This window comes from Pecten maximus, chromosome 17 (genome assembly GCF_902652985.1).
Source record: "Pecten maximus chromosome 17, xPecMax1.1, whole genome shotgun sequence".
Lineage (NCBI taxonomy): Eukaryota > Metazoa > Mollusca > Bivalvia > Pectinida > Pectinidae > Pecten > Pecten maximus.
Genome location: NC_047031.1, coordinates 21,424,373 through 21,446,497, shown reverse-complemented (window position 1 = coordinate 21,446,497; position 22,125 = coordinate 21,424,373). Strand labels below are relative to the sequence as shown.

The window sequence follows — 22,125 nt, the reverse complement described above, 5'->3', positions numbered from 1 at the left end:
CCGTACTTAACGGGGAAACATTAGTTATTGTAGGATCAAGGGAACTCGGAAAAGTCCGTATTTAACGGGGAAACATTAGTTATTGTAGGATCAAGGATTAACACATCGGGAGTCTCTCAATTATAGAGAAAACTTATAAGTGATGTTTTTTTTAGATCATGGAAACTCCACCAACTAACAATGTTGCAAAATATCACAATTTTCAGCAAATATATGGCCTTTGAATGACATTTCAAACAACGAGACATAAATTCTAAATGACCAATGTAAAGAACAGGATTCTGGTCTTGAGTCCATGTTACAACACTATATGGCATGACTTCCATTTGACTTTGACTTCCATCATAAATGTTACACTTCCAACCCTCACCCAGAGAGACACAAGTCTCTGCCTCACCCAGAGACACAAGTCTCTGCCCCACCCAGAGAGACACAAGTATCTGCCCCACCCAGAGAGACACAAGTCTCCGCCCCACCCAGAGACACAAGTCTCTGCCCCACCCAGAGACACAACTATCTGCCCCACCCAGAGAGACACAAGTATCTGTCCCACCCAGAGACACAAGTCTCTGCCCCACCCAGAGAGACAAGTCTGCCCCACCCAGAGACACAAGTCTCTGCCCCACCCAGAGACACAAGTCTCTGCCCCACCCAGAGAGACACAAGTATCTGCCCCACCCAGAGACACAAGTATCTGCCCCACCCAGAGAGACACAAGTATCTGCCCCACCCAGAGACACAAGTCTCTGCTCCACCCAGAGAGACACAAGTATCTGCCCCACCCAGAGAGACACAAGTCTCCGCCCCACCCAGAGACACAAGTATCTGCCCCACCCAGAGAGACACAAGTATCTGCCCCACCCAGAGACACAAGTCTGCGCCACCCAGACACACAAGTCTCTGCCCCACCCAGACACACAAGTCTCTGCCCCCTCCAGAGACACAAGTCTCTGCCCCACCCAGAGACACAAGTCTCTGCCCCACCCAGACACACAAGTCTCTGCCCCACCCAGACACACAAGTCTCTGCCCCACCCAGACACACAAGCCTCTGCCCCACCCAGAGACACAAGTCTCTGCCCAACCCCCCACCCAGAGACACAAGTCTCTGCCCCACCCAGAGACACAAGTCCCTGCCCCACCCAGAGACACAATTATCTGCCCCACCCAGAGACACAAGTCCCTGCCCCACCCAGAGACACAATTCTCTGCCCCACCCAGAGACACAAGTATCTGCCCCATCCAGAGACGCAAGTCTCTGCCCCACCCAGAGACACAAGTCTCTGCTCCACCCAGAGAGACACAAGTATCTGCCCCACCCAGAGACACAAGTCTGCCCCACCCAGAGACACAAGTCTCTGCCCCACCCAGAGACACAAGTCTCTGCCCCACCCAATGATACCTTTGTAAAAAAACGGTAAACAATCTTCTCTTCGCAAATTATCTAAGAAGCTATATCCCATCATAACATAATAATTTGGATGGAAGACGCATATGGATGTCTATACCAATAAGGTTTGTACATTCAGTGATTAATTAACTGTAACATTTATATAAATCAGAATTCGGAAAGACTAATCAAATCATTTGTTGCATGCCAAGACTTCCAAATGACCAATCAAATCATTTGTTGCATATGAACACTTCCAAATAACCAATCAAATCATTTGTTGCATGCCAAGACTTCCAAATGACCAATCAAATCATTTGTTGCACATGAACACTTCCAAATGACCAATCAAATCATTTGTTGCATATGAACACTTCCAAATAACCAATCAAATCATTTGTTGCATGCCAAGACTTCCAAATGACCAATCAAATCATTTGTTGCATATGAACACTTCCAAATAACCAATCAAATCATTTTTGCATGCACACTTCCAACTGACCAATCAATACATTTTTGTTTCATATGAACGACCCATGTAGATTTTTGTTCATTTTCTGTATACTAAATAAATGACTAGCATCAAGTCAATTAAAAAAGAGGGATGAATCATGTATACCTTATTAATCAAGTAACGAATCAAATAATGTGGTACGTGTGTCTAGAATTCTAACTGACCAATGAAATGATGGTTTACAAAACCTTCCCATCAACCTGATTGTAATAATCAAGACATATCAGAACAAATGTATAGTCTTTCTAAAAATACACCACAAACATTTCTACATGTACCTTGACTTTCTCGACATATGTCTTGTTCAGTGTAGCATGAATAAATCTGGGTAAGATTATCATGGGATAGTTTGTCTGTTAAGAAGGCGAATGGGATTTCTATATTGGGTATAATATGTTGCGAGGAATTTTTAAACAAAAAATATGATAAGAATCGCCAAAATGTTCAGTTAAGCTGAGATAATTATGGATCATGAAATGTTACAGGATAACTCATAGTCTGAAGATATTTAATAGAATCTGTCTTCATTTGATATATAAGTATAGATTTTTAGCAAAAATACTGAAAAAAAAAATCAGAAACTCTTCAGAGTTGCTCCCAAAAATTGAATCCCAGTTTACATGTGAATTACTATGGTGAATGAGAGGTGATATCAATGGCTTACAATTCCAGGATTGCATTAAAATCGTCCTTACTCAATACAAACCATAGACAATGAAATGTATTTGATAACAGAATTTTGAATCATTATAGCCTTAAATCCCATCAATATCTTAGGTCCTGTTGGACCAACAAACAATAGAAATAATCTGTATTGTTTTTTGTCTCCATGTCAATCAACACAAGTAATACTTATAATTAATAATTCATTGCACTTGTTGTATATTCAGACCAATCACTACCAAATTCACCGAGAAAAAAATCATTCTGCTGAAAACTAAATGAAAGACCAGAATAAAATTGGTTTAAACATTAAAGATTTCAGTATCAACAAAACAATGATTGTTTTTTAAATTTATAAACAACTACTAGTTAAATGAATTAAATACACTTACAAACGTAAATAACTCTAATTATTATGAAAAGTATAAATATATACATGTTTATGTTTATGATAGAAACTGAAAAACAAAAGTTTGGCAATTCTTCTTTCATATCAACAAAAATAATTTTTCTCACAGATATAATTTCATCCAAATAATGAATTTTTTAAATTGATGCCAAGTCTCGAGAATAATGAAACAGTTTTTGATATTGTTTTTACTTCGCCGATCACGTAAATGTTTTCATAACATTATCAGTGATTGGATAAATCCAAACATTAGAAATTTTAGACATAAAATCATTTCATGAGCATGTGGCCTGAAGCACAAAATCAAAATTCTAAAGCTGAAAAATGATCATGATCATTATAACACATGATTTGTTCAACTCTGTTCATTTCAGCATTGATGAGGATTTGATATCTAATCATGTATTAATTTATCAAAACAGGGTCAGTGCAAGCATATTTCATATTGTGAGGTTTATTCTAACTTGAATGAATAATGGCAAGATGTTTAAAACAGACATAATTATGTTACAAATACAAAAAAAAAAAATGAAAAACAAAATTATGAAAATAATTTCAGTAAATGAAGTTTATTTCTATTCAATTATGCAAGTTAATCTTTATATTTAAAATGCCAATCATATGAGGCTATCTACCTTAACTACATGAACACATTAAGATTAAACCAAACTGGTATGGGCTAGTTTACATATTAGATACCTGCCCTTCTTTATAACATATCAGAATTATCGGCGCCACAAATCCATGCCTTCCATCAATAAATCCTGTGTTACACTGAAGTAACAACATTTCAACAATTAAATCTTACAACAATAAATTATATCACAGGAAAAATAACTGAAAAAAAAATTGGCATAAATCTTTTCTAAATTTATCTTGTCTACCTAACTGCAAACAAGATTACAGTGTGTCTGAACAACATACACCCGTTGAATGTCATTAGTGCTATTCTGTATCATTTTGTTTATTTTGTTTAACATCCTATCATGATCAACAGCCAGGGTCATTTAAGGACGTGCCAGGTTTTGGAGGTGGAGGAAAGCCGGAGTACCTAGAGAAAAACCACCAGCCTAGGGCCAGTACCAGGCAACTGCCCCATGTGGGTTTTGAACTCGCAACCAAGAGGTGGAGGGCTAGTGTTAAAGTATCAGGACACCTTAACCACTTGGCCACCACAGATTTTGCATCACTTTATGAGTAGTCATAGATGGCATGCTTTTAATCCAGCCTTTACTTTCACTACAAAGTCAATGTTTAATATTTTATTTTGATATTCTAACACTAAACAGTTTGAGGAATACCAGTACCCAGTAATCAGAAACTACTAAAGTAATCTCCAATTTATTAAACACAGCTTGATGTTATAAAGCCAACTTATTATTGAAGAAATCAGTTGAAAAACGTAGGAGAAAAAAAATGCAAAATTAGTTGAATCAAAATGCCGGAAAAATAACTATATATCACAATTATAAAGCGTAAAAGTTTCAAAGGAATTAGTTGAAAAATGAATGATAGATCTCCGTACAAAATTCAAATACCGAAGTAAACAATGGGCAATAACTTTATCAGAATTCCTTTCAGGGTAACACAAAATACATGTCATGATTGTAATGTATACAAAGGTTTAAAGACAAAATAAAAAGAAGAGTGCCAACTCCTGAATCCAGGTATCTAAACGTTGTATTGAAAAGGAATGCTGGTCGGCAACCAGCATTCCTTTTCAATACAACATTTAGATACCTGGATTCAGGAGTTGGCACTCTTCTTTTTATTTTGTTATTTACCTGGATTGTTTAAGAGGCCTCTGTATCTACTATGGATCCTCCTGGAACCCAGTGATGAAACAAAGCATCTTTTTGAACTCTGCAGGACGTTGGTTCTTGGAGAATTTCTCCTTAGGGAGAATTTTCTCTTCTGAAAGGTTTAAAGAGATAAGTCCTTAAATGTAGGAGAAGATCTCCAGGCAAACAAAAGTTTACACTGGACAGACAGATGGTGGACAGACAGACGGACAGATGGACAGACTGACAGACGGATAACACCATACCATAATACTCCCATCAAATTTGACAGGCGTATAAAAAAAAAACAGTACCATCATGCCAGGGAAGTAGACAAGTGAAAAACTGTCGCCTAGTTTTCATTTTAAACTATATTTTATACTGAATCAATAATACTTGATATAATACTTAATAGGGAAGGTAAAAATGTAAGATGTAGTATCGATACATACTGTATTTACCCTGTTATAAGCCCATGGGGCTATTACAAAAAAAAATAAAAAATAGGGGTGAAGGGGATATGAGGAATTGAGAGGGGATGATGGCTGGGATTCCTTATTCCAGGACAATTAAATAGTATTTCCTGACATTTTATTCAACTACAAAATCAGGATGGGTGGGTTTAATACCAGACATAGTTTCTACGTCAGATAAACTAGGTACAGAAGCTCTGGTATTGTCTATCGGTTCACTCAAAAACAAACAAAGTTAACAAAAAAAATATTAACAGTATCATAATTCAAACAGTTCGTCATTAGCTCGTTCCTGTTTCTCACGTGACGTCTGAACTTGTCGAGTTTTGTTTCGAGACTTAATCAAAAGAACTGGCGAAGATTCACAATCCATACTGTTTGTTTTCCGTTTTTCCATGTCTGACCTATGACCCCCTGTATCCAACTGTCGAACGGTAACCGCTGAACCGGAATGTCGTCTAGCACCATTTTTAGTTTTCCGTGGAAGAAATGTCAGTGGATCATCTGACTCTCCTTTGGTTAAAGATCTGAAAAATTCAAATAATTATTTTTAAAAGATCAAAATACAAACAGGACTTAAATACATAAAAGGAAGCTACAGCCTGTACCAGAGATTGAAATTTTGGGAAAGTAATTGAATCTTAAATAAAATTTTCAGTATTTTTTTTTTTATTGATAAGCAAAATATTCAATACATTTATGACTTAAACACTTTTTAACACAATTCAGAATCTCAAAGTTATTTTTCTTATTATCATTTCATGTATTTATAATGATCTATTTATCCACAGGGACTTGGCACATTCATGACACTATTATACATAACAATATGAACTGTAGGTTAGGAATTTGTGTCAAATCCCTGTGTTTCTTAGAAATTCATCAAGTGTGAATTACAGCTGGAATAAAGAATGGGAAAAATGCAAAATAGCTTGATGGATGAATACATGAATGTCAAACAAGTTATCCTCTTTGAAATACTATTTTGAATGTGTAAAGTACAGCAAATTGAAAGCCCTCTATATATCATTTATAAAAAAATTTAAAAAATCAAATTTGTAAATCTTCAGGAATTGATCGAGTGCAAATATATTATACATGAACATACATCTCATTTCATGTACAGTGTTTATGTTTTATGTTAGATTTACAAGGAGAGAACCGGATTCTGAGCTATAAATACTTGATGCCACTCAGCTGACATCAAAATAAATACCATAATAAGGCATTGTCTCTGGGAAACATCAGTAAAATGAAAGAACTAAGGGACATAACTCTATTACAAAACCTTGCATTCTTATGGCAATGAGCTCGAGAGATGCACATGTCTAAATGTGTATATGCATGGAGGTCTCTAGTGTATAAATATGTCTGGTACCAAATTTGCCAACCTTCCATACAATGGAAGTGACTTCTAAGTAACCAGTACCAAATTTGCCAACACTCTGTACTTTGGAAGAGACTTAACTTATCGGTACCAAATTTGCCAACCTTCCATACAATGGAAGTGACTTCTAAGTAACCAGTACCAAATTTGCCAACACTCTGTACTTTGGAAGAGACTTAACTTATCGGTACCAAATTTGCCAACCTTCCATACAATGGAAGTGACTTCTAAGTAACCAGTACCAAATTTGCCAACACTCTGTACTTTGGAAGAGACTTAACTTATCGGTACCAAATTTGCCAACCTTCCATACAATGGAAGTGACTTCTAAGTAACCAGTACCAAATTTGCCAACACTCTGTACTTTGGAAGAGACTTAACTTATCGGTACCAAATTTGCCAACCTTCCATACAATGGAAGTGACTTCTAAGTAACCAGTACCAAATTTGCCAACACTCTGTACTTTGGAAGAGACTTAACTTATCGGTACCAAATTTGCCAACCTTCCATACTATGGAAGTGACTTCTAAGTAACCAGTACCAAATTTGCCAACCTTCCATACTATGGAAGTGACTTCTAAGTAACCGGTACCAAATTTGTCAACGTTCTATACTTTGGAAGGAAACTTCCATCCAGAAAGCAATTGAGATTTTACAGTAATTGTTGCAAAACAGTTTATATCAACTGATATTAATCCCTCTTGATGGTCCGGATAGAAGCACACAAGTGGTCCTACTGTGTGTAGAAGGAATACAAAGTGCCCAGAGAAAACCCATGTGGTCAGTAAAGGTGACCCCTATACCTTTTCACATCTAATCAAGAAATCGAACCCCAGCTCCCTAAGGGAAAAAGCAAGTGTGTTTCCACTGTGCCACCCGACCACCCAGATACAGTTTAGATACGTCTATATTATATGATTTCTATATTGTGGGGTTTATAAACACATGTAAACTTTTTCTGAAATTTTGAACTAAAATTTTACTAAAAGCATGTTAAAAAAATAAATATCAAAGTCAAAACTGCATGTATAAAGAAGCTGTGTTAAAACAAGCTAGCTGAAATAGCGCTTTTGCTTAAGCACTTAAACCTTGATTCAATCAAATACAAGAGTCCCAGAGGGCCTGAACTACTCACATGGCCAGTAAGGAATAATGGTACAAAATACAATTTCTATTTCCAATTTCCATTTTGATCATGACATTTTAGTGATGTTTCAGTAAATGGTATCCAATATTTCTAACAGCTGTGAGATGGTTCACCGATGCATTTGTCAATGATAATGTGGGGTTTTGGATTGACACATTGTCTGAGTCAGTTAATGGGATATCGAAATATAAAAAAAAAAAAAAAAAAAATACCTCTGTTGGTGTTTTTGATGAATCAATCATTATCTATGTGAAACCAATCAAATGTAGAAATGTGAATCGTTATGTGAAGCGTGATGTGAAGCTTGTTGTTGATCCTGTGTAGTATACATAGTGTATGTTGTCACATATTTCATAACAGTGACCTTGAAATTTAAGCCAAGGTCATTTGTATACAGAATCTTTAAAGCAGTCCTTGTTACCTGCTGGCAAACTATTACACATTTGGGTCTTCTCTTAAAAAGAAGACCACTGATTTTTTTTTTTTTATCATATCTGACCTCTGTGCCTTTGAAATCAGGTCAAGGTTATTCATATTGGGAAATTTTGTACTGTCCTTGGTATATGTTGGGAGAATAGCAGGCATCTGTGACTTCTGAAACTTGAGAAGAAGCTAAGATTCTGGAAGTTTTTTTTAACATATTTGACCCTTATGACATTGAAAAAAGTTTAAGGTCATTGGTGTGAGGAAAATTTAAATCACTCCATATCATTAACATACTGACCAAAGATGTGTGCCCTGTGTCTTTTACAGCTTGAGAAGAAGATTCACAAATGATATTTAATGATTTGGCCCCTCTGACCTTGAAATTAGGTCAAGGTCATTAACATGTGGAACCTCTAACATACTGTTCCACATGTACCTCCTGGCTGAATATCAGTTCTCAGTTGCTTATAGTCTTCTAGAAGAAGTTTAAAGTTTACGGACTGACAAACGACAGACAACGGACGACAAACGACAGACGACAGACAACATATGGCCATATCTGCACCATACCACTGGAACCATGTGTCATGTGAGCTAATAACATATAAACACAATCAGCTTATATATATATAATTACTAAGCTTTAATTATGAATTTATATCTGTAAAATAGAAGCTAAACATTTCTTTTTTTTTTCTTTTGCATTCAAGCTGCATCTACATACAAAAAGGTGGCTAGTCTGTGCTACTGACTTGTGACCATGCAATTATATCACTTTATATAAGCTTTAATGATGCTGAAGAGGTAAACCAAACAAAAGCATTTTTTTAGTAATGGAAACCAATCATTAACATCTTGTTTTAATTTGAAAGAGTATGCAGTTAGAATATCTAAAACCGACTTCCTGAAACTGAAATATTTACCATCTGTAGGTTTCAATATTATAGATGAAATGATCTGTAATTCAAATCATATATGTAGGTATATTTACATACTGTACACCATATGTATCGGCAAAGTATCTAGCATCTCATGATCAGATCACCCCACCCCCAACACCCCCTACCCCAACCCTGCCCAAACCACCACCACCACCATTTGAAAACTTGTACACTAATGAACTAGTATAATTAAATGATATATTGTACAACTGTATTTCAAGAAAAAAACTATTTTTCTTTTTATCAATGAACTTGTATTGGCTATATCTTTGAGAATAAATTGTTAATCAACATTCAACCAAATCTTTTTGAAATTAATCAGATGTGTGAAAATATAGTAATATTATTGATTATACAATAAAGTACATGTGTATAACATTAACACAACTATCTTTTTAACAGAAGTATAGATATAGGATGTCCTGGTTTTAATTCAGAACACACCAGTCTGAAACTTTCTGTCTAGTGCAGGGGAGATAATCCAATATTCTGATTACCTAATCTCTGCTCCACTATTTCCAAATTATCATATTACATACCCTTATGTATCCGAAAATAAATTAAACATCTCTTATCTAAAGAAGTTTTATTTACTTCACCATAATGTACATCATTCTACTAGTAACTGCACTATCCTGGACAGAATCTAAACTTCTTTTCTATATTCATTTTGAAATTGGCTAATTTAATAAACATGGATTTTTATAGCTATTTAACTATTATATGTATTTTTACTGCCATTGAACCAAACCTAACAGGGATTCTACTTAAATTCTTCTACGGAAACTGAGATTTCGTCCAAAAAAATCAGAATTTTCTGACAATTTTTATGTGGAAAATTCTTAACTTTATTCAAATCAAGTGCGCCTCTGTACCATTGTAGAGTAAGCAGTAAACCTGTATATGATATGTCTGAAAAGCTCCAGGATTCAGGCTATTAATAACATCAGAGATGTACACCAGCTAGTTCTGGAGTGTTTTAATGCACTTGATCAAGGCTAATTGAAGCAGCAACTAGCAGAAATTTGGTCAAAGCATGCCACAACCACCAATCCAATGCTTTTGTTTTTGTGGTGGTTTTTTTTCAACATATACCAGTATATTAATACATAATTGATTGATTGGTTCAGTTGGAAGGCAATCTCAAATTATACATTTCAATATCTTCTTTAGGTTAACAGTGTGGATAATGCATTTAAAACATCATTTTCATTTTGTATCCAATAAAACATGATGATCCTGTGATAGAATATCTTTAATTTATAACTTTTCAAAACCAACAGTGAAGTAACGTTAAAAAGGGTCACAAAGAGAGACCTTACACTTTATTGTATATATTTGTGTATATAATCAATTGTGTTTCCTTGTTTTAGCAGTATTTAGATTATTTCAGTTTTCAAACATTTTTTTTTTCATTGTTCTTTTAAATATTTATATATCAATCAAATGTAATAAAATTAAATAACATGGCTAACTGTTATCCCAGGATTTTGATTCACGTCATGGAATTTTGTCTCTTTTAAATTTCCAGGAATAAATGTAGTCATATTCATCTTACTGGTAACTGTACAGTTGTCCACCAAAACTTTCCATTGATTATTTGTTAAATATTTTCCTTTACTTTTAAAGTTTCATATGTTCAAACTTAAATTATATCAAATCATTTTTTTGAGAGAAACATGTTTTTCTATACAAGTACCATGCATGAATTTTCATTATCAAAAATAATTACATGTTCTCAAAGGAGTGATATTATAAAACTTCTCTTATACAGAATTCGACAAGGCATAACAATTTTAATAACAATCTTTGTAACAATTTTCTCCATATACCCGTACATGCTACTTCTGCATATTACGTGCTATTGGTGCATTCATAATGATTTTTACTAAGAATTTTATCTAAAGCTACAATTTATTAAAGTTTTCAGGCCAGGCAGGTAGGGGAGCTTAGAGATTCTAGCCAGACTATACAGACAAGATTCTGAGAAACTCATTTTAATCACATTGACTCTTTCTCAACAATTATTTGTAATTGATAAAATGAAGCAGTTTTTGTTTCATAATTATCAAACGTTTTCATAACGTAAGTTTTTAGATTATTTTTAGGTAAACATGTATTTATAAAATTTGAAAAATTATTATACATTATTGTATATACAAGAATGTATATATAATTACAATTGTCTGTTTAATTTTTTAATGATCCTGAACTTCCTTTGTTTTCCAAGTGCTGTCAAAGTGAAATTTCTACAGATTTAGAAATATTTTTTGAACTTGTAGAAAACATTTCATAAAGGTTCATTTTTATATTAATTTCATAGTAATCAGAATGAAAATAATTCAATTTCAAAAATAAATTATTAATAATAAATTTGTCAATACATTACACACACAATATGGTACATTTCTATAAATAGAAAACCAGTTTCTCAGTAAATCGATGTCCTAGAAGCAAAGATTCCATGTAACAGATGTCCTTATAACAAAACTTTACAACAATTCGATACCTCCAGGGGTCAAAGGTGAAAGGTTAGGTCTGGGGTTAACATTCTGTTTCTGGATTATGTAGTGCATAAGGTGAGGTCAAACTATGTACGTTGTTTCTATGGTTACTGGGAGTTCGGGAACTGAAAAATACCAAACACAATATTTAATGGACAAAATATGTACACTGTTTCTATGGTTACTGGGAGTTCGGGAACTAAGAAAAAATATCAAACACAACATTTAGTGGAAAAACTAAATTAAAGCAACTTAAAGGCATGCACAGGGAAAATCAAAATCAAACAAAGTATATTTGTTTTTACTCCCAACCATTTAAAGGGAAGGAACAACAGTATTTGATTAGTAAATTTGTACCAATTTAAGTAACAAACAGACATTATCATTCACATCAGTATTGATATTTTATGCTGACATATATTGTCTAGCTATATTACACCAGCTGCAGACTAATATTTCGCGGATGTCCCATATGCCGGGCATTAAATTTCATTCAACCACACCTTGATAACATTCCGCAGTAATCACTTTTATATATTAATTTGTTTGTATATTAAGATATTCCCTGGGTATTGATTTTCATGTCATTTTTTATTAATGACTACGAATATAGGGATAATAATTTACCTGCAAATATCATACCAACATATATATATATATTCTAGTTTAGAATTAGTTCTGGTTAGAATTGCTTAGAATTGCTAAGAAGGTTGTCAGTATAATGTAACCAGGCGGGGTTTCAAACTGCTGTGTCATGTCAGTGTGATTACACTACAATATGGCCCTTAAATTGCCTGATCAAGTTATCATCCAAGGGCACAGTATCTTTATACCACCCCGGCTGTTGCAAGAAATACTGTTTCTTCATTAACACCCAAGGGATTGAAATTTTTCAAAGGTGGCATTTTATTGAACACAAAACAGACGCTGTTAACTGTGTAGTGCATATATGGAAATGATATATGAAAAAGGCTATAGCCAGCACCGTTTCTGATGTGTATACAAGAAATATTGTAAAATAATTACTAACTGTAATACAGCTGTTACCATTTTTTTGAAATTGCAATTAAATTTTTTTATAAAAATAAATAAAGTCATTTTAATGGGAACTGTTACACATGTGACCCCCAAATGACCCCCACAGTTGTAGTGTAGTGTCATTCTACACCTACATACCAAAATTCATCAAAATCAGATCATATCTAAATTTCTACCAATCAGAGGCTTCATTCCAGCTGACTAGTCAGATTACCAATAAAAATACTCTTGTGCAGCATCGGTCATACTCAAACCAATCACGTTTTCGGTTTTCATTGAACAATTGTTGGAAAGTATGTTGACAGAAGATTGTGGAAGAAATAAGAAAGATACAAAGAAGAAATGGAGAAAAAACATTATGTCCCCAAACATAATATTAATGAATTTTCTAACATGACATTATTATATATATAACATTATCGTTTCTCCGAATTCCATATATGGCTTTAATTGAAGATCATGTCATCAGTTTTGTTTAAGTTGACAGTAGTGAAGGTGACACCGGGCATGGGACCCAGACCAAGATATAGCACCTCATATATGTACACCAGTCTGGGACATTAATTTTTGAGTTTAAACTTTTGAAAACAGATACTACTGAGTTCAGTTTGTGATTAAATTGTTTTTTTGAAATTTTCTGAACTGATTATATAATTCCTGGTATTTATTTTGACCTTCTGTTATGTAAGTAAGCCATTTAATGTTAATTCTTGGTGTGAGTGGAATAAGGAAAAATCTCTTCAAAAGGGAAGGGGCGAGGGTATCAGTGTTATTAGATAGGGGAAGCTAATTGGAATAAATAGAGTATAACCTTCAAAATTACTTATCCATTAAATGGAAGAAATGGGGATGAAAAATTCTCATTTGAATATACATTTTTTTACATACAATGTATTACAAAGAGGTGAAATAGTCTCCATAAACAGACTTGAATGAGTTTTATATGGCCAGGTAGTGAATGAGTTTTATATGGCCAGGTAGTGAATGAGTTTTATATGGCCAGGTAGTGAATGAGTTTTATATGGCCAGGTAGTGAATGAGTTTTATATGGCCAGGTAGTGAATGAGTTTTATATGGCCAGGTAGTGAATGAGTTTTATATGGCCAGGTAGTGAATGAGTTTTATATGGCCAGGTAGTGAATGAGTTTTATATGGCCAGGTAGTAAATGAGTTTTATATGGCCAGGTAGTGAATGAGTTTTATATGGCCAGGTAGTGAATGAGTTTTATATGGCCAGGTAGTGAATGAGTTTTATATGGCCAGGTAGTGAATGAGTTTTATATATATGGCCAGGTAGTGAAGTGAATGTAGCCAATAACAAAGGAACATTTCACTGAGTCAGCCCTAGTGTTAAACAGTCCAATCTTATTTCTCAGGATCCGGACTACATATATAGATATACACAGCTTCCTTCTACATTTAAGACCCCTTGTATGCTTCTATCCAGGTTTGAAAGATTAATAAAGTTGATAAATAATTTCACATTTTCTATTTTAAATCTCAAAATAATTCTATTAAGATATACAATACTAGCAATTATAATTAATATGTGATTTGTGAAAATCTGTGGTCTTGTCATTACATCATCACTTGTTGTGTTCCAACGATGACATCATTATTTTTTGTGTTCCTATATATATGTAAATACATCATCATTTGTTGTGTTCTAATATATTTACATCATCACTTGTTGTGTTCCAATGACTACATTAATTATTACTTTTGTGTTCCTTTAATTAAATAATTACATCATCATTAAATTTTATTGTGTTCTAATATTTACATCATCACTTGAATTGTTGTATACAATAATGGAAACATCATTTTTGTTGTGCTCCACAAATACATTAGCCTATCTATAAATAGTTAAAGAAGTTAATCATTTCATTTATTGGGGTCTTCAACAAAATAACCGGCAACAGTATGAATGTGTCTTTCACTTTTGTTAGCAGTAAATATTATCTATAATACAAAATAAAACGCAAAAATATAAAACATCAAAATGTGAAAATACAAAACACCAAAACAACAAAAATGAACCAAATGAATACAATGAAACTATAACAAAGCACTAAAAACATAATAATAAACAAATATTAAATGTTGGAAAAAAAGTGAGTTACAAACCAATCTCAAACAAGACCCTGTGCCTCTCCGTGGCTGTAGACAGGTGAGTGAGCATGCAGACAAAATGGAAGACATCAGATTAATCATGTCATGCTTCCAAATTATCTCAAAAATTAGAGGTCAAACATAAAGGTCAATCTAACTAGAGGAGAGGAATGGGATGGCGCTATATTTACTGAAGCTTACAAAATTAGAGGTCAAACATAAAGGTCAATCTAACTAGAGGAGAGGAATGGGATGGCGCTATACATTTACTGAAATCTTACAAAATTAGAGGTCAAACATAAAGGAGGCGGTCAATCTAAATAGAGGAACGGGATGGCGCTATATTTACTGAATCTTACAAAATTAGAGGTCAAACATAAAGGAGGTGGTCAATCTAACTAGAGGAGAGGAACGGGATGGCGCTATACATGTATTTACTGAATCTTACAAAATTAAAGGCCGATTAGAGGTTGATCCAACATAGCGAGGGGTGATCAACCTGACAAGAAGCAAGGAGTACAAATTGGATGGCACTATACATGTATTTACTGAAACTTACAAAGTTAGAGACTGATTCATAGTGAGGAGTCAATCTGACTACAGGAGAGGTGGAAGGAGATGACACTTAGCATAATTAGCATAACATGTAACACAAATTTACAAAAACGTTATAGGAAAAGTGGAATGGGGATGACTTTATACAAGATGAAATACGGTATATCAAATTTACAAAATCAGAGGAGAGATGGAATGTGACATTATATATATGCTAATAAACTTTATTTAAGAAGTTGCTTTTTCATCCTAAATCAGTGGTTTCATTGGACCTTGAAATTTTATATTCATCGTATTTTTTACAAACAGAGTTACCTCCCTTTCACAGTATACCTGTGATTGATGTAAGAATTGTCTCCCTTAAACATTATACCTGTGATGGGTGTTAGAATTATCTCCCTTACACAATATACCTGTGATGGGTGTTAGAATTGTCTCCCTTACACAATATACCTGTGATAGGTGTTAGAATTATCTCCCTTACACAATATACCTGTGATGGGTGTAAGAGTTATCTCCCTTACTCATTATACCTGTGATGGGTGTAAGAGTTATCTCCCTTACTCATTATACCTGTGATGGGTGTAAGAATTATCTCCCTTACTCATTATACCTGTGATAGGTGTTAGAATTATCTCCCTTACACAATATACCTGTGATGGGTGTTAGAATTGTCTCCCTTACACAATATACCTGTGATGGGTGTTAGAATTGTCTCCCTTACACAATATACCTGTGATAGGTGTTAGAATTATCTCCCTTACACAATATACCTGTGATGGGTGTAAGAGTTATCTCCCTTACTCATTATACCTGTGATGGGTGTAAGAGTTATCTCCCTTACTCATTATACCTGTGATGGGTGTAAGAATTATCTCCCTTACTCATTATACCTGTGATAGGTGTTAGAATTATCTCCCTTACACAATATACCTGTGATGGGCGTTAGAATTATCTCCCTTACACAATATACCTGTGATGGGTGTTAGAATTGTCTCCCTTACACAATATACCTGTGATAGGTGTTAGAATTGTCTCCCTTACACATTATACCTGTGATGGGTGTAAGAATTATCTCCCTTACACAATATACCTGTGATTGATGTAAGAATTATCTCCCTTACTCATTATACCTGTGATGGGTGTAAGAATTATCTCCCTTTCTCATTATACCTGTGATTGGTGTAAGAATTATCTCCCTTATACATTATACCTGTGATGGGTGTAAGAGTTATCTCCCTTACACATTATACCTGTGATTGGCGTTATAGTTAGATCCCTTGTTCATACATTGAACCTGTGATTGATGTTAGATTTATCTCTCTTAGATAAAACTGTATTTTTATTATAATAGTAGTATATTTGATTTAACTTTTACTTTAGTGGTATATTTGATCATAATTTATGTTCATGGACTCAAGACATTAAACATTAGAACGGATACATCATGTATGATGAGTCACATTGAGGAGAGTGATAACCACGTTCACATGGTAAGTTCATCAGAATGTCAAGGTCAAGTACGTATACGTAAACAGGAACCGCACACAGCATGTCAACAACAGCCTGATAACCTCTAGTACAATGTACGACTCCGTTCTATCTCTTAAATATTAAAACTATAAATATAACTGAACTTTATAATATTGGTCTCTTGAATTGCGAATGGCTCATTCCTAAAATTCCAACTAGGGGGGAAATCGGGAAATGATATACTAATATATACAAATGTATCCATATTTAGTCATTTATCTTAGCTTTCTTTACAAATACTTGTCAACAAAACAAGTTAAAGGCTAAAAAAAAAATAACAAATATTTTCTTGTAAAACAAAAAACAAGGAAGCTAATACTATAGACACTTTTAATATTTAGGAAGTTTAAGCCCGATTTTTTATGCAAACTGTACGTGGTATCTGCTATGTACTACAGGAATCTATGAAGCTGTAAAACCTGCAAAGCAAATTTAACAAAAAAATCATGCACTCCAGTGGTGCCTCCACACCAAGAATGTCAATTCACCCCGTCCAATGTCGGGCACTGTCCACTCAAATCCACTCTATCTATTTTTGTTTGACTTATCAGCATCATTTTTTATTACAAAAATTGTTCAAGATAAATTTTTCAGGCAACTCCAGATCACCATCTCCATACTTTGGATCCTAACATTAAGAAATATACCGGTAGTAGGTAATCAAACTTTGAGTGAGTCCCACAGGAAAGCACATGTCCAGGACATAAATATCCCAGGTCAAAACATCAATGGTTAAACTCACATGCACAATATAAATCAACCTCTATTTGAATAAATCAAAGTACAAGTTTTCTCTTTGAGGCATTTCACCAACCACTTATTGTTTGTATTCATTCCATGAAAAATCCCTGAACTCCCAAATATTCCAAACATTACAAAAGTTCGAAGAAATTACGAAAATCACAAAATATTAAAAATCCTCAAAAACTATGACCATCCAAAAGGTTACAAAAATCAAAAAAATTAATTAAGAAAACCCCAAAAATTACAAAAGAATACCATATGCATGCTTACCTTGCATTCGTTTCCATTTTTTCCATATTAGTTTTAAGTTGTGCTATATTAGAATCATATTTATTAAGAAAGTCCAGTGGTGAGGGTTTAGGTTCCGCAGAAACACTGTTGTTTGTAGAATCCCCATGCTCACCACTCTCAGTGCTTTTACGACTAGAATTTGAAATCTGACTCCCTGACCTTGACCTACATCTAGGATCAATGTCAACCACTTCAAAGTCCTCTGGCAGTGTTGCTATGTCTTCCCTAGCAACAGGGACCAGTAAATGTTCCCTTAGAAACAAACTATCATTGGTCCATAGTTTGTTCTCGCGCTTCAGTTGTTCCACCTGTAAAATAATAAAATAGAAAAATAATTGACAATCTACCTCTGAGAACATATATATGAGTAATTTGTTAGTCTGATTCAATTATGATTTGTTTAACACCCTATCAACATTTGGTTTGTTTTGTTTAACATCCTATTAACAGCCAGGGTCATTTAAGGACGTGCCAGGTTTTGGAGGTGGAGGAAAGCCGGAGTACCTGATGAAGAAAAACCACCGGCCTACGGTCAGTACCTGGCAACTGCCCCACGTAGGTTTCGAACTCGCAGCCCACAGGTGGAGGGCTAGTGATAAAGTGTCGGGACACCTTAACCACTCGGCCATCGAGACAAGAGTAGAAATTACCATTTTTTTATAGACTCTGGTATGTTTCGACCAGGGGACACAGCCTAAAACCTTCCTCACGGGGGCAAACACTCAACAAATGTCCAAAAGTGAGACGCAGTGTCAAGGAGACATTATTAGGAAGAATAAAATTCCTAGAAAAAGAAAAGGGGGAAAAAAAGAGAATATCCCAATAGTCGCCTCTTACAATCATGTAATGGGGGCAGCAGGTACAATTCTTAATTATACCCTACCTGAAGGAGAGTAATTTGTTATTTTAATTAAGCACAATATTCTATGATCAATAAATATGTTTTACTATAACATGAAGACACTGGAGAGTTAAATTTAATCAAATTGCCAAAATGTATTCTATTTTAAAAGTAGTAGTTAAATATAAATGTACATTGTATATCGATTCTTCTAAATGTTATATATTTAATTTCTTTAATTTACATACCTGTGTTATACATGTGTACATGTATAAACATCAGTTTAAAAAGATAAATGTTTTAAATATTGTTCACAGTTGATTGTCACATTTTTGTGAAATTCATATATTTTGACACTTTGGATTTTGATTTAATTGACTCAGAATTGATCATGAGATATTCATCCTACAGGATTCCTTGTTATTGAGATCTATAACAGACTTTGTAATGAACAATTTACAGAAATATACATTTTTTACCTTAGAAAATTTTCAAGTGTAAACTACAAATTTTGGGGACTGAGATTATGTGAAATAATTTCAGAATCATTATATATCATCTGAATTATATAGAAGCCCTTCTAAAATATCATGTGTATACTTCTTGTTTTTATCGTTTACTGGTGTACATGTGTAGCTGTATTTTGTTTACAGATATTCTACATAGTGTGTCATGTTGAAAAATCTTTTTCTTAAATGATGTTTTTGTAAGTAAGGTTATATAAAGGACTCTCACTAGAAATATTAATATAAATGTATAAGGTTAGCTGTAGACATTCATTAAAATTATCATACACTGGTTTATTTTCATTTATTTGAAAAACACATTGATTTTAATTGATCCATCTTCAAATTCCAAGGGTCGCATATATGCATTCTCTACTAAATATCTTGTGAAGATATTGTAAGTAAATATATATAATCCATGGAAATAGGAATGTATCATGATGATAAAATTGAGGGGTACACAAAAATGTCCAAAATTGTATTTAGAATTAAAAACTTTGAAAGGGACATGACTCAATAATATAAGTGTAAGAAACATGATAATTTGTTGTAAGTTATTATGTTTTATCATTTATAAACATGATGATTTGTTGTTATTATGTTTTATTATTTATAAACATGATGATTTGTTGTAGGTTATGTAAGCCAAGGTAAAATTACTTCCTCTCTGTGTATAAGTTCTATACATATCTGCCTCTCCATGCAGCTACCTGATATTTCAGCTGTGTTCTATAAACAAATAGAATCACCTGGAGCTGATATGTGACCTAGATGTGAATGTGTCTGTTTGGTTTACTTGACAACAGAATAAAATGTCAGGAATTCAAGTATCGAAAAGTGTTTTATCACACCAGGAAAAAGAATATAAGAAAATCTGAAAGGATTTTGATATAACACCTCTGTTCTCATATGTCCCTGAACAAATGTTTACTATATGTTAATAATAAAAAAATATATAACATGTCTATATTTGATACATTTTATATGATATATTTAGTGAAACATCCATAATCTTATATCTGAATACAGGAATGTACTAAAAGTAACTGGCTGTTGCATCATCACACAGGTTTCAATAAAGTCAGTTGGTCACATCATGTATAAGTCAGCAGGTGTTAATATCAACAGATTTGTAATTATATACACACATGTTTGTAAATCATGTAGATCCAGCTAGTGGCTGGTGGAATAATACTGGGTACATACAGGGCATCCAGTAGACCTTTGAGAAAAAAATGTTTCATTTTCCAAAATAATATTTGACTTTGGAACTGAAGGAACATGTCTATATATATATATATATATATATAGCAGTCACGCTAGTATCCGCCTTCGGCCCATGTTTGCCGAAGGGTTCATTGTGGTTTCTCCAGTTACTAAAACATTATTCTTATTGTATTATATTGTATTTCCAGTACTTCTTATATATATTATGTGATTGTATTTGTGATTTTTTGTGTTTTGATAAAGGGGCGGATTGCCTCGAAAATTTAACAAACCTTATTGTTTACACTGTTTGAATTACTTCTTTGCCATATATATATATATATATATATGACCCTTCAGATTTCCAAAAATAGTCATATGACTTCTGAAATTGCTAAAAATCAAGGTTCAGCATGAAAAAATATGATTTGTGAAACTGAAGTAATTCATACATATATGACTAATGAGACCATACACTCTTCAACTCTGAGTTTCCGCTTTTTTGCAACAATATATATATATATATCTACTGGAGAACTTATCCCAGATATTTTTTACTTACATATGTGTTTATTACTAAAGTGTGCTCTAAGCAATCATCCAATGTAAACAAAATTACTGACATAATTTAAAATTAAATAGCTTATAACTTTATATTATATTTAATTCTGATAAAGTATAATAAGAATAGTTGATGAAGTTATATCACATGTGGATGGTTAAAAAAATCTTATTTAATACCTTCAAAATTTCATACAAACTGTATGTACAGTATATTGTAAATATACACATAGTTTACAAAAGGTGTTTCAAGGCTAAAATGTTTACTATTTGTCATATACATGACCCTGTGACATCAACATTAATTTATCTGATTATAATCAGAGACTTGTGATATACAAGTCTCTGTTATAATGATTGTCTATCAGTCTGCATCATATGAATACACAGTTATCTGCTAAATGAAATAAAAATTAATTGTATATAAACTAAGGCAATACTCAACAGGTCACAATTTACTTTCCTGTGTTATATCCTGCTATAGTAAAGTAGAGATCAACTACCTGGGGGTCTTATATGTGATACATGTAATTTATAAGGAAGTATTACATTTCATTTCATCTGTCAATATGGCAAGTGCCGCCGAGTGCATGTTAATACCTCAACACATGTACACAATGGCTTGAATAGTTAAATAGGAGTTTATCGGGAAATGTGATAACTTTCTGCTATCATATTATCTGACAAGTTACGATTGATGTATGTTCCTTTTATATCGTCTTATCAATGCACCCGGAAATAAGATATACCCTCAGGCATAGATTTCGTATCAGACCTACATGCAATATGATATTCCATGTCAAGTGTCAAAAAAAACCTCACCGTTATTCCGTATCTAAGAGCAATACCCATCATTGTGTCCTTTTCCGATATCCTGTGTTTAATGTAGGTCGTACTTTTCGGGGCCAATTTTGTTGTAGTTCCATACTTCGTCTGCTTCTGCACAAATTTCCCCAGGAACTGCTTTTCGTTCCCACCACCTTCGGCCATTTTGGCCAAACACACAAAAATCACGTGATTTGTTTTTGATACAGTGTCAAATTAACGCTTGAATGTCATAAATACATGTTTACAGATATAGTTATTAATGTAATATAGCACAT

At 33.7% G+C, this 22,125-nt stretch overlaps 2 protein-coding genes across 2 annotated transcripts; one reads left to right on the top strand and one right to left on the bottom strand.

Annotated features, from left to right (window-relative positions):
* Positions 1-348: 348 nt before the first annotated feature.
* On the top strand, positions 349-1,398 carry LOC117315215 (histone-lysine N-methyltransferase 2D-like). The gene has a single exon (XM_033869360.1). It carries the CDS (start codon positions 349-351, stop codon positions 1,396-1,398), a length of 1,050 nt encoding a protein of 349 aa, XP_033725251.1.
* Positions 1,399-3,519: 2,121 nt separating this feature from the next.
* Positions 3,520-22,119, bottom strand: LOC117315935 (lysM and putative peptidoglycan-binding domain-containing protein 1-like). Its single transcript, XM_033870361.1, has 3 exons — positions 21,845-22,119; positions 17,888-18,216; positions 3,520-5,756 (listed from the first exon to the last, which is right to left on the bottom strand). Exons 1-3 carry the CDS (start codon positions 22,010-22,012, stop codon positions 5,489-5,491), a joined length of 765 nt encoding a protein of 254 aa, XP_033726252.1. The 5' UTR covers positions 22,013-22,119; the 3' UTR covers positions 3,520-5,488.
* Between the last annotated feature and the right edge of the window lie 6 nt (positions 22,120-22,125).